The 14,091-nt window shown below is 46.7% G+C and overlaps 2 protein-coding genes and 1 non-coding gene across 3 annotated transcripts in view; 2 read left to right on the forward strand and 1 right to left on the reverse strand.

The window, feature by feature from the left end:
* Positions 1-1,821: 1,821 nt before the first annotated feature.
* On the reverse strand, positions 1,822-4,898 carry Zcchc3 (zinc finger CCHC-type containing 3). The gene has a single exon (XM_021193524.2). It carries the CDS (start codon positions 4,632-4,634, stop codon positions 3,432-3,434), a length of 1,203 nt encoding a protein of 400 aa, XP_021049183.1. The 5' UTR covers positions 4,635-4,898; the 3' UTR covers positions 1,822-3,431.
* C3H20orf96 (chromosome 3 C20orf96 homolog) overlaps positions 4,809-14,091 on the forward strand; it is a 37,405-nt gene continuing 28,122 nt past the window's right edge. The window contains exon 1 of the mRNA XM_021194044.2: positions 4,809-5,584. The gene's annotated coding sequence lies outside the window, so the exon portion shown is untranslated. The remainder of the gene's footprint in view (positions 5,585-14,091) is intronic.
* Positions 7,048-7,110, forward strand: LOC115063678. Its single transcript, XR_003843561.1, has one exon. It is a non-coding gene; the product is annotated as a U7 small nuclear RNA (small nuclear RNA).

Genomic DNA, 14,091 nt, shown 5'->3' on the forward strand with positions numbered 1-14,091 from the left:
TTAAAGGTGTGCGCCACCACGCCCGGCTACCTCCCTCCCTTCTTGTCCTTTCCAAGTCAGGTAAGGGTTTCACTTTGTTTTGATGACAGGGTCTCACTATGTAGTCTGGCTGTCCTGGAACTCACTATGTGTAGACCAGGATGGCCTCCGCTTCCCTAAGTGCTGGGATTAAAGATATGGGCCACTACCCACAGCCTACTTCAGGTATTTCCTATGGGAAGCTTTCTCTGACCCAGGTCTGAACCAGCTTTCCTTGATGAACAGGGACTTCACCCTGGCATGCATGTGTGACTAGATTACTGCTGAGTTCCAGATGCTTTCAAAAAGCCCTTGCTTTACAAATGTTGAAGAGGACAGGACAGAGGCCTGACTGGAAGCCCTGAAACAGAAAGCATTGTCCTTCCAGTCCCATCATCTCGAGCCTTGTCTCTAGCCACATATGCAACCCTCAGCTGACCTGAATCCAGTCTGTACTTCGGGTATATTGTGGTAGGCAGGCACTATATTTCCAACTGTGTGCTCTCGGGGTTCTCTTCCCAGCCCTTGCCTTCCTTGTATGGTGGGTCTCAGTCGAGACCTTGCCTCTTCCAGGAAAGACATTTGCTTTAGATAGTTCTGGGGAGGTGAGTTTGTTTTGATTGCCACAAGAAGTATCTTAAGATACTGGATGAGACTGTTCGAGCTGCCTGCTGGCTTGGTTACCCGTGCCCGTCTCCACCATAGCCCTATCTGGCAGATGGCGGCTCTACAGAGTGCCACGCTGGGCCTGTTTGCTGCAGGGACAGCCTCTGGAAAGCTGAACAAATTCCACTGGTCAGGCAGCCTCCCTGAGGTATTGCAGCTCGGGGGCTGCGCTCTGACCCGGAGAGGAAGCTGGGGGGAGGTTTGGTGTGTTCCAGCCTGAGCCTGGACCGCCTGCAGGAGGCCCTGGCGCGCATTCCGAGGGGGATGGGCAGAGAAGCTGTTTCTTCCTCGGGGTTCCAGGTTGGGGGAGGGGCGGGGAGAGAGAGAGAGAGAGAGAGAGAGAGAGAGAGAGAGAGAGAGAGAGAGAGAAACTTCAAACACCAGCTCCTAGGCACAGCCTGCTGGGAGGAAGGGGGTGGAGAGCTTGCTGAAAGCCTGCTTTCTCTAGGCCACTAGCCTTGTCAGAGGGAAGAATACGAGAAAGAGGAAGAAGGGGAGGGGGCTACTCTAGAGGGGTGAATCTGAGCGTTGAGCTGGTTAAGAAAGCACGTTCCCAAGGATCTCCCAGGCCCCTGCTTTTGGTCAGTTCTGCAAAACCCTGGTCGCCAAGTCTTGAGAATCCTACGCTGGAAACCTTATCCTCATCTTGGGAACACCTAAATGGTGGAAGTCCTCCAAGCCTTTGGCAGCAGCAGGGAACGGGGGTCCAGAGACCTAGCATCTCTATTTTTGCCCACAGGCCAACCTCTCCCTCACGCATTTCCAGTTGTGTTCCGCGTGCACACACAGACACACATCTGTCCCCAATAATCTCAGCGCACCCGGGAGGTCTAAGCAAGAGAGTTCCAGGCCTGGCAGGATGGCGCGTCTTTAAATCTCAGCACTTGGATCTCTGAGTTCCAGGGCAGCCAGGACTACAGAGTAACCCTGCCTCAAATAAACAAAACCCCAACCTTCTCCCTGCCCCCAAACCTGAAAAGCACATAAACTAGTGAGCTGAGCAATGCGCTGGGTTTAGCTAACTGCAGAAGGCCTGGCTACCGTTTCCTGCAGGTTAGAGAAATAGCAAGTAGGGAAGGGTTTTGAACTCGGTGTCTGCAACTTCATCTAACACTTCAGAGAAAAAATACACAGTAATACGAAAGATAAATATTTATTCAGAACAAATCTTAACAATTGATTTTACATTCTAAGCCACAAGGAAATAGCAAAACAGCAAAGAGAAGACAACAGCTGAAGAAAAGCAGTTTACTGTCTTTCACTCTAACTTGGTGACACTTCATTGACCCAGGCCCTGTCCTGGCCTGTTTTCCCCAAGAACACTTTCTGGTTTACAGCTCGCTCATGATTCTGGGTTAAAACCACCTTTCTGCTGAGGGTCAGAGGTTAAACGTTGTGGATGAGCTTCTCTAGGGTTCCTAGTGGCTGAGGCAGAGGTGCAAATGTAAACGTCTGGTAAGTTTCTTTACTGAGGGGAACCGTTTCTCACTGGTGACAGTGACAGTGGAAAAGGGATGGCCCTGGAACATTCAAGATGTGGTACTCCAAGAGCTGATGCAAGCAGCCTAGAGTGCTCCTGGTCCTTTTTCCTTCCTTAGCTCCCAAGCAGCAGGGCGAGCTTTCTCGGCTCTTACGGGATGATTTTTTCAACACTGCTGGGATCATCACCGTGAGAGCAGACTCCTTTGGCCCACCCGTGTCGAGGAGATTGTTGTGAAGTGTGAGAGGTAGTGGGATGAGCACCGGGCTTGGGGTCAGGGGACTCTACTATGGGCTATCTGAGGCACCGCGCTGTGTACTTTGTCCCAGTGATTTAACTTCTCTGGGTTCACTTTATCTGCTGGAAAACCAAGGGGTTAGTTTAAAACACTGTCCGGGAGGCAAAGGGAAGAGTTGGGAGGGAGGGTTACTGTACTGCACATTTGCAGCTAGCTTGTTCTCTGAATGCAGCAGCTCCAAGGGGAGACTCAGTGAGACCCTGTCTCAAAACACAAAACCAAAAGCCACCCCCTTCCCAAACTCAACAAAAACCACCTCTTGGGTCTTTTCCAGCAGGGAAACCTAGGCTCCAAGATCCTGTAGAAACGGGGCTTCTTAGCCACCACACGGAGCTGTCACAATGGAGGGACTTTTTTTTTTTTTTTTTTTTGCCACGAGAGGCCCTTGGCTACCATTCAGAGCTTATTCAGAGTACACACTTCTAGCAACACTGTTTTCACAAAGTCTGATACCACACAGAAGCAGCAAATGAAAAGGACCCAGCAGGGAGTTGCAAAAGGTAGACACTCTTGACAGATGCCAGTCAATACCGTTTTGATTCAATGAAAGACTTGATAGTGTCTATCCCGCGTTGGGCCCAGTACCCTGGGCTGAGGCATAATGACGACCAAGGCGGTCCAAAGGGCAAAAACCTTCTAATGAGAAAATGTATGAGGAGGGAGGTAGTAAAAAGGAAAGGGGGGAGGGGAGTACCAAAAACAAAATCAAAACGGGAGGAAAAACGGGCGACATATCTGTATGCAATGGTTCTGAATAGTCCTTACTGGCAAAAATTCACCATTTCAAACAGGCCAAAAAGGAGCACACGCGGTTTAAAAAAGGCATAGAGAGAATGTCTCTGGTAAGTTTTAGAAATATCTCCATCCAAAACGATTTTAAAAAAAAATGGTTTAAAAAAAAAAAAAAGTTTTGGCACTTAAGGGAGGGGTAAGCTGGCTGTGTGTTCACCCTGGCAGGCAGACGTGCCTTCAGTGCCCCGCCACGCTGGTGAGCTGAGCCGTCACGGAATTGTGAACTGCTTTGGGACACTGGGCAAAGGCGTGTCCTCTTTTGCCACAGAGGTTGCACACGATGACCTTCCGGCAGTAAGGGCTCAGGTGCCCCTCTTCCCCGCACCTGAAACACCTGTCCTGCGTGCAGGTCCCGCTCATGTGGGTCCGGGAACCACACTTAAAGCACGTCTTGGGCTGCCCCTTGTACCAGCTGTAGCCCCTCTCCGCTCCCAAGAAGAAGGCACCGGGCAGGTGCCTCACTCCGCCCTCCCCCTGGCGCAGCTCGATCTCGCACTTGTACTCCCCGGTCCAGATCCCGAACCTGTCGGTCACTTTCACGGGCACGGCTAGCACGTCGCAGTGGCGCTTGAGCCAAGTCACGATGTCCTCCACGTCCACGGTCTCGTTCCGGAAGAGGATGAAGAGGGTCTTCAAGCTGGACCTGCTCCGCCCCAAAACCACAAAGTTCTCCCAGCAGTCCTCCAGCTCTCGCTTCTCCTCGTAGACGCGGAGAAACAGGGCTAGCTTCTCGGCGGATCGGAAACTCACGTCGAACTCGCGGCTGCCGGGGATCTGAATGACCGCGTAGATGTCGTCAGGGTCCATGCCGATGGAGCGCAGGATGAGCGCGCCCACCACGAAGTCCCGGGTCGGACAGGCACTCTCGTCTCCCTGGAAACAGATGCGCACGAGGAAGCGGCCCTTACCCGGGCCGGCAGCCGGTGGCTCGTCCTGGAGCGGTCGCTCGGTTGCATCTTCGGTCGCGCCGGGCCTGGCGGGGGTCGCCATGGCCGCCGTCACCTCGGCCTTCTTCCTCCGACTCGGGTCTCCCGCGCCGCTCGCGCCCTTCTTCCTGTAAGCGTCTGCCGCCTCACCCGTAGGGTCTCTGCGGCGGCCCTTCGGGTCCCCGCGAGCGGCGGGTGGGAAGTCGCCGGGGTTCGGGGCGGCCAGGCCCCCGGGGCTGCCGAGCCCGCCACTCGCACCGCTGCCAGCTTCGTCGCGCCGCCGCGGCTCGCGGAAGTCGCCCTTCTTCTCCGCCAGGTTCTTAACCACCTGGGCCCAGCCCATCTTCTCGCGGACGCCCTCGGGTTCCTCGACGCGGGCCACGGGGCGCGCGGGGAGCGGGAGCTGCGGCCGGTCCCGCTGTGGCCCCTCCTCCGCTCCGCCGCCGGTGGCCATGTTACCTCTTTCCCAGCATCCTCCACTCGTTCCCGCGGTCCGAGGTGCCCATGGCGCGCTCCCGCCCGGGATGAGGGATGAGGGCCGCGGGCTGCGTGGGCGACTCCCCGCCCCCGCTCTGAAACCCGACGCTTCTGGCTTCCGCCCTCTTGGAAGTCTTGCGGGCCGGAATTCGTGCCGGCCGGAGACAGCCCGTCTTGGCCCCCGCTCGCCTCCCCTCTGGGGATGGCGGCGCCCGCCCTACAGCTCTCGAGGGTTTGGCATTTCTCAAGCAGGCTTCAACTGCATTCCAGGAGCAGAGCCTCCGGCGCGCACTGTGAGGGCTTCGCTACAATCTTGCTCCTCTTTTGAGTGTCCATTCTGTGAAAAAAGCAAAAGAAATGGCGGCCCCCTGATCTCATCACATTTTTTTCCCTCACCAATTTTAGGTTATCAACACTTTCCAATGTACATGATAGGCATTTTCTCCAGCTTTGTGGCACACATATAAGCCAGATTAGACCCGATTAAAACTAGGTAAAGGCAGGTTTATTAGGAGGCAGTTCTCGTGGGTTCACCGATCTCACAGTGGAGGTCAGCGAAGTCACACATCTGGGCTAAAGCAAGGGGGTTTTATAGAGTTTAGGGGAGGAATGATGAAGTGCCAACTAGGAGCCGGAATGGTATCCATACATGGTCAAAAATTAAGACCCTGGGCTGGCGGGCACTCTTGGGTGGGTTGCTGGGAGATGAGTGATATGTTAGCAGGAGTTTTCTTCAAGGGAGGAGAGGTTGGGGGGAGGAGGGCAGACTGGGCTCTCCTGCTTCTGCAGGAGATGAGGGGTTCCAGCCTAACATCCCAACGTCTTTGAGTATAGGGGCAACGATTCAGATCTGGCTACTTCCTGCTGAAAAGGGACAGCCTGGGGTTATAGCCAGCCTGGAGTAGGTGGGGTCCTGCTCATTGGGAAGTAGGAGTGAGTGTAGGAGCATTTGGTTGACTGTTACTTGGGAAATTCTATGAATCTATTCCTGGAGGAAGAGGAAAAAGCATGGTGCTAACAGGAAAAAAAAAAAAAAAAGTCATTTGCCCAATGAACAGGGCTAGTAGCCATGTGAAGAGTGAAGACTGGCTTCCAAAGGGATGGTGTGACAGGGTTTCCACTCCTGGAGTGAAGCCAGCTGGGTGTGGGCCTTCACAAGTGTTGACAGTTGCTGCAAGTGTAAGGAAGGCTTCTTTGTATAATAATTACATGTTTTCATGTTCCCCTTTAGGGGAATGCTCTCCCTGCTGAGGTTAATGACTCTATGATATTTAGAGACAGTATGAGTCCGAGAGGGGAGACTATGTTCTGTGTTCCTCAACAGAAATGCTAAGTGCTGAGACCTTCAGGACAGCCCTTGAAGCTGTGGGAAAGAACTCTGAGAACATGAGTTCAAGAATACATAAACAGGTTTTTCAACTATGCAAAATATAAGGATGCAATATGAATTGTACGAGGGGTTTCATGGACCTGAAAGAACTGGGCCAACTGCCCTAATGAGTCAGTAGTGGGAAATGAATGGTAGAGGTAGCAGGGAGTAAGAGTGGTGATCTCAGGGCAGGATCCCACCCAGATAAGCTTATTGTTTGTGTTTACAAAGGCAGGTTGATCTCTGAGCTCAAGGTCTGTCTACAGAGCAAGTTCCAGGACTGCCAAACTTAGGCAATGGAGGAACTAGAGAACAAAAAGCTAACTTTCTCACCTAAAATAGCCTCTATGGCGCTGGAGAGATGTTTCAGTGATTGGGTACTGACTGCTCTTCCAGAGGTCCTGAGTTCAATTCCCAGCAACCACATGGTGGCTCTGAGCTATCTGTAATGGGATTTTATGCCTTCTCTTGGTGTGTCTGAAGACAGTGACAATGCACTCACACATATAAATAAGTAAATCTTTAAAAACAAAATAGCCTCTATGTCTAGATTTGTCAACCACAAGTACTATACCCACTGAATTGCACAGGACTTGCTATGTTAAAAAAAAGCGTATATGTTGTCTGGTTCATTTGTCTTGAATGTGTTCTATATTCCTAAGAATCATAAAATGCTGATTTGTGGGATAATCAAAAGGGAACCTGTAAACCAGGCATGGTGGCACACACCTTTAATCCCAGCACTCGGGAGGCAGAGGCAGGCAGATTTCTGAGTTCAAGGCCAGCCTGGTCTACAAAGTGAGTTCCAGGACAGCTAGGGCTACACAGAGAAACCCTGTCTCGAAAAAAACAAAAACAAACAAACAAAACAAAAACCAAACAAAAAAAGGGAATCTGTGGTAAATGATTGAATCGATATGCAAATAAAATACAGGGCTTTGGTCTGCAAGGGAAAGCTACCTGGCAATTTTTTCTAACAGGTTTTCTGTCTTTTGTCAGGAAACCCAAAAGCTATCTGGAGAGCTATTGCAGCTCTTTTGGAATTGTTTCTTGCAGATTTTCTGACTTTGGCCAGAAAACCCAAGAGCTGTCTTAAGCAGAGAGCTATCTCAAGCAGACCACAGAGCTACCAGCTTGCGCCCATCACTGACGTGGAGTCCTTCCTTCTGCTCCTCCCAAACACCCCTTCCTCTGGACCCCCTATACAAGCTGAGTCTGGTCCTTGGCAGAAGACTGTTAGAAAGAATGGAATGTGTTAGAAAGAATGGATTGGAGGTATGTCCTGGTTGTATTGGCGGAGTTCTTTAGACCGTTTATAGAGTGACTAGATCTGGGTCTCCACCAGACCAGACTCATTGATGTAATTAATAGTAGCATCTTTTCCCCCAGGATCATGCAGGTGTCACCCTCATTAGTCATGAGGATGTTAAGGGCCCTCTAGTTTTGTAGGGCCATTGAAATTAAAAGAATCTTATTCAGTTTACAGAAAGAGGTAAGTGTTAGACATGTTAGCACTATCGTAATTTGTACTGAAACCCAAATTGTAGAAAAGGCAGTAGACTTATACTTGGGAAACAATTAAAATCTGATTATTAAAGCTCTGAACTTTGAAGTTTTAATATAATAGTTACACAGCAAGAGGAAGAATCTGAAACATTTTTTAAATATTTTTTTTCATTTAAGCTTTTATATCTATTAACCTTTATAATTTGTATTTATCAACCTTAAAACATCTTTTTAGACTTTGTCATGGTTTGAATATACTTGGTCCAGGGAGTGGCACTATTTGGAGCTGTGGCCCTACTGGAGTAGGTGTGTCACTGTGGGTATGGGCTTAAGACCCTCATCCTAGCTGGCTGGAATTCAGTATTCTGCTAGCAGTCTTCAGATGAAGATGTAGAACCCTCCATTCCTCCTGCACCATGCCTGCCTTGATGGTAATGGACTGAACCTCTGAACCTGTAAGCCAGCCCCAGTTAAGTGTTGTCCTTATAAGAGTTAACTCGGTCATGGTGTCTGTTCACAGTAGTAAAACCCTAAGACTCTAAAACAGCTTTTGTTTACTTAGAATTTAAGCTTTTATATCCTTGGGCCCCATATAATTTTTTTTTTATCCAGCTATTTATGAGTCATAGATGGCTGATCATTGAGAACAGTTATTGCAAAGTATGTTCTTTTAGATAAAGGAATATCAAGAGGTTATATAGAATTTTTTTTGAATCTAATAGTGAGGATAATTGTGTCTAAACCTAGTGGTAGCAGCTCTAGGAAGGAAGGCTTGGGACCCGATTTTTACACATGAAGAAGACTGAGAAGGCAACTGAAGCCTTGGGGTTTTTTGTTGTTAAACTGATCCTCAAACCCATCAGAACCCCTAGAAGGATAAATTTTATCTGAATAGGCAGGAAGTACAGAGCAAGTAGCTTCCAAGTCTATTAAAAATGACACAGACTCGCCAGCTACCTGGAAAGTCAGTCATCCAAGGTTTCTCTGGTCGGTGGGGCATCCCTGGTGGCCATCGAGCCCAGAAGATCTTCCAGATTTTTCTGTGAAGCAGGACTGTGAAGGACTGTCTTTCCTTATTAGGGAACGAACGCCAACCTCCCATTGTCTTGCCCATCCACAGTTTGGACAGTGTGCTGTCAACATTTGAGGTAAAGGGCAGTTTATAGCCCAGAGTCCGGCTTGGCCAAGTTTAAGGAAGCTTTAGTGAATGTTCTTCTGTGCCCATCTTCTTTGGAGGAAATCAGTGCTGTCAGGAGCCAGTGTGTCTCTATTACAAAAAGCTTTTTTATTAAACATTATCAATGTCATATTCTGTAGATCTTTGAAGTGTTTGAGGACTATTCATTTATCTACAGTATATATAACAATGTTATTTGTTTTTGGCTATTTAGTTTTTGTTTAACTTTGAAAACATATATAGGAGGCTAAATCAAGTTTATTTTGATAAATAATCATGACTATAAGAATAGTTAGGAACAGGCCGGGCGTGGTGGTGCACACCTTTAATCCCAGCACTTGGGAGGCAGAGGCAGGCAAATTTCTGAGTTCAAAGCCAGCCTGGTCTACAAAGTGAATTCCAGGACAGTCAGGGTTACACAGAGAAAAAAAAAATAGAAAGGAACATATTAAAGAATTATGAGGTAATCATTAATTGTAAGTTTTAATTATGTTTAACAGTTTATAATGTTTATATGATATATTTAAGCCGAAGGTAGTGTTAGGACAGGAAAGGGTTAATAGGTTGGGAAAATGACAATTATTTTTGGCTTTCAGGCTAAGGGAACCTTGGCTGAGGGAGCTGTTATCACAGGTCATAAATTGTATTATTTGGTTATCACCAATAATAAGCTTATTTGGTTATCACCAATGTAGAATTTAGCTCTAGAAAGGGAGGGGAATGATGAATTGGGCTGTTTTGGAGCCATATCGGTGAGGAAGAGGTGGAATTGTTGGCATGGTACAGTTGGAACAAGGTTTAGGACCCATAGGGGCTGGAGAGATGATGGTTCAGCGGTTAAGAGCACTGACTGCTCTTCCAGAGGTCATGGTGGCTCACAGCCATCTGTAATGGGATCCGACGCCCTCTTCTGGTATGTCTGAAGAAAGTGACAGTGTACTGAATACTCACATTCCATAAATAAATCTTTAAGAAAAAAAAAGTTTGAGGACCCATGGCAGCAACGGGGATTGGGGTGGGGAGGGGGAGGGGTCTTGTGAAGGAGGGGGTTTGCAGTGGGATGGTTTAGAGGGACAAGAGTGACAGTTGTCAAGGAGTGGTGGAGAGGCTGATGTGCTCAGTACATGGGCATTGAGGCTTCCCTGCCAGGCCAGGCTGGACTATGCAGAGTAGGCTGGGTTGACATGGGAGTAAGCATGGGCAAAGAGAAAATGGAGGTTACCAGGATGGGGGTGGGGTGCTGGAGCTTTACAGGAGCCCAGGCAAGTCGAAAGGAAGTGTGTGTGTGTGTTGGGGGGTACATTGCAAGAGCCAGGGCCATGTGGAGAACATAGCGGGCTGAAGAATCAGACTCTGTAATTTAGAATCAATTTCACAGACAAGACCCATATGTACCTTAAGAGGACTAAATTAGCAGCCTGGTTTGGAGGAACCATCGTAGCTTGTGCATTCGGTGGTGCCTTGAGGTTTGAGCTGCTGCTGCTGATTCATGTTTGGTGTTCATCCAGTGGACTGCCCTGCTGCTGCTGATTCATGTTTGGTGTTCATCCAGTGGACTGCACTGCTGCTGCTGATTCATGTTTGGTGGTTTGTTAGTGGACTGAACTACTGATAAATGGACAAAGATGATTGGAACCACCCCAAAGAACTATTTCTAAAAAGGTCCACATGCCCCTTTTCTCTATTAATGTTTCTTTTGTACGACCCCTGGTTGGTGTAGTAGGTTAGAAGGGAGGTTGAAACATTAAAGAACCCATTAAAAGTAGGTTTTGAAAAGAAAAAAATCTAAGCCTATAGGTGGTGCCTAATGTGGTTTAGGCATAATGGGTAGCTCTGCTTCTAATGTAGTAGACAAAAAGGCAAATTGTAAGGGGTTAGCATGTTTGAGGAAATTGGCAAAACAGCCACTACGTCTGCGTGGCTTCCTACCTTGTCCCTGGAGGGAGATGTCTGGTTTTGTAGTCTTCATGCATACCATTTTGGAAAAAAATGGGGTGAATGCTGAAAACTCAGAAGGTTCACACAATTCTTTTGTGTTAGAAAGGACTGCCGAGTTGGCTCGGCACAACAGAGAGTGTGAGAGGTTGAAGTGCTTGGGAAGCAAAGAGAGCCGGTGTGAGGAGAACAACAGGGTCCAGGCTTGGTGTCTGAGACCAGAAGTTCACTGCATGATGGAGGGAAGGGAGCAAAGTAGGCTGGATGGTAAACCACCTGCCTGGCTCCACAGACCTTCGCTGTCAGGCCAGGTTGGAGAAGAACAGGAGGCGGTCCAGACATGCCCTACCTTGCCTGGGCCTAAGCTTTTCATGGCCATTGTGTCTCAAGATCTCCGTGTCAAGATTCTGGTCAGAAGTCTGTGTCTTTCAGCCTCAAGATCTGGATCACAGGTGTGCCCTCCATTTCTGGATTATAGTTCATTCCAGATGTAGTCAAGTTTGACAACCAGGAAGAGTCACATATTTTGTATTTTTCCTTTCTCAGCTTGCTTTTTCATTAAAATGTTCTTCATAAAGAGTGAACTTTAGTAATCACAATACAAAATTATTATTATTATTTAATTCTAATCTTTTTTTATTTTATTTTTTTATTTTTTATTTTTTTTAAAGATTTATTTATTAATTGTATGTAAGTACACTGTAGCTATCTTGTTATGGATGGTTGTGAGCCACCATGTGGTTGCTGGGATTTGAACTCTGGACCTTCGGAAGAGCAGTCGGGTGCTCTTACCCACTGAGCCATCTCACCAGCCCTCTTATTTTTTTTTAAAAGTCCAGTTGTTATCCCCATCCCAGTCTACCCTCTGACAGTTCCCTCATCCCATTCCGCCTACCCCATCTTCAACAGTCAATAAAATTTATACCAGACTGTTTTGAGACTTCCTTTGTCAAAGCACTTAATCTAAATCTCTTTACTTTAGCCTCAGGCAGACTCTTTGAACAATGGCAAAAAGTAGTTTTATTTTTCACCAAAATATCACAAAAAACTCTCAGCCACATACACTCTTTTCCACTGAAACCTCTTGGGCTAGGTCTGTACAGTTCAAATCATCCTCAGCACCACTGTTGTCCATATTCCTACTAAGATGGCCCACTAATTCCTACATAAAGGATTCTCCTGCTTCCCAAATATAAAAATCCCCAAATCCACATTCCTCCAAACAAAACCATGGTCAAGGCTATCACAGCAGTACCCCAGTTTATGGTGCCAACTTCTGTCTCAGCTAGGATTTCCATTGTTGTGAAGAGACTCCCATGGCCAAAGCAAGTCTCATAAAGGACAACATTTAATTGGGGGTAGCTTATAGTTTCAGAGGTTCAGTCCATTATCATCAAGGTAAGGCACTGGAGGAGGTGATAGTTCTACATCTTGTTCCGAAGTCAAACAGGAGAAGACTGTCTCCCAGGCAGCCAGGAGGAGAGACTCACAGCCACTCCCACACGGACACCCTTCCTCCAACAAGGCCACACCTATTTTAACAAGGCCGCATCTTCTAATAGTGCCACTCTCTATGCCAAGCATATTCAAACCACTACATGTGTCCATGGTTTAAAACAGGTCATCTCAGGGATTGAATTTCCGCATTTTAAAAGGGGGCACTGCTGACATACCAACAGCCGTGCCCCTAAAATGGTTATCTTACAGACCTGTATGGCTAGAGCATTTGCCAATAATAAAAGAAACATTGCAGACTTGAACAACTGGTACAAGATCAGCTGGAGGCTCAACATATATAAGATATAAGATATATATACCAGCTCATGGAATTCACCTGTGTTGGTGAGATGGCTCAGTGGGTAAGAGCACCCAACTGCTCTTCCGAAGGTCCGGAGTTCAAATCCCAGCAACCCCATGGTGGCTCATAACCATCCGTAACAAGATCTGACACCCTCTTCTGGAGTGTCTGTAGACAGCTACAGTGTACTTACATATAATAAATAAATCTTTAAAAAAAAAAAAAGACTATTGTCTTGATCCCTTAAGTTGGGGTGGGTAGGTTTGGTCACTTGATATGTTAATGGTTGTTATCATCTAGGGTGGAAGACCATTATTGGTCATGATCAGTGACTGATAAAAATTTCAAGTTGCTGGACAGTGGTGGTACATGCCTTTAATCCCAGCACTTGGGAGGCAGAGGCAGGCAGATTTCTGAGTTTGAGGCCAGCCTGGGCTACATAGAGAAACCCTGTCTTGAAAAACAAAACAAAATTTAAAGTCGTTTTGCTTAGTTATTGTATATTGATAGAAATTTAAGTTTTCTTGTTTAATTATTGTATACTGATAGAAATGTAAGGTTTTTGTTTAATTATTGAGTATTGATAGAAATTTAAGTTTGTTGTACTATTGTTTGACTGTCTTGTACATAAGTCATTTGTTTAAGGTATGATGTAAAGTTCTAGTTTTGTGTTTCTTATAATTGTTTCTATTGTGTGTAGATTGTTAATGTTAGAGAATAAGACAATTTCAACCAGAAGTGGGGCTATGAGTTGGAAATTTCTGGTTTCTTAGGATACTCAGTGTGGTCATATGATGTTTTACTGAAGCAGACACAGGTGAGAGGAGGTTTTGTTGAAGCAGAAACTTGAAGGGATGAACATGTCTAGAAAGAATATAAATATGACCCACAGACAGTGGGGCAAAACTCAGACACTGGTTCATCTTGCTGTTGCTTCACTAGTCTTCCATGATGATGTCTGGCATTGGTTCACCTTGCACTGTATTGCTGATCTTTGCTGCTTGTGACTCTGTAGAGAGAAAACAAACACACCAAATAACTCACGGTAGACCTTTGGCGGTTTGCCACTTCCGTGGATTTGATGGCTCTCCATAGTTGTCAACTTGACTATATCTGGAATGAACTACATTCCAGAAATGGAGGACACATCTGCGGTCCAGATCTTGAGGCTGGAAATCATAGCCTTTAATCCCAGGAGATTAAAGGCAAGCAGATCTCTGAGTTCTAGGACAGCCTGGGACACATAGACACTTGAGACTTCCTCTGTTCCTGACAGCATGGAAATGTTCTGCATTCTTTGTTTTGTTTTGTTTTTTTCATTTTTGTGATGCTTAAGGATTGAGACCAGGGCCTGTGCATACTAGGGAAGTGCTCTACCTCTGCCCTCTGCTGTAGATTTTAAAAGGCATTATTTATTTATTTATTTTAATACAGAGTCCCATGGTGGCCTCAAATTCACTTATAGTTCAGGGTGATTTTGAACTTCTAATCCTCCTTCATTTGCTTCCCATGTTTTGGAACTTACAGGCATTCTTCTAGCTATTTATTTTGAAAAAAAAATTTTTTTTTTTGAGGCTGGCCTGAAACTCCATTCTCCTGCCTCAGCTTTCTTTCTTTCTTTTTATTTTTTTATTTTTTTATTTTTTTTT

The sequence above is a fragment of the Mus pahari genome, chromosome 3 (assembly GCF_900095145.1).
Source record: "Mus pahari chromosome 3, PAHARI_EIJ_v1.1, whole genome shotgun sequence".
Lineage (NCBI taxonomy): Eukaryota > Metazoa > Chordata > Mammalia > Rodentia > Muridae > Mus > Mus pahari.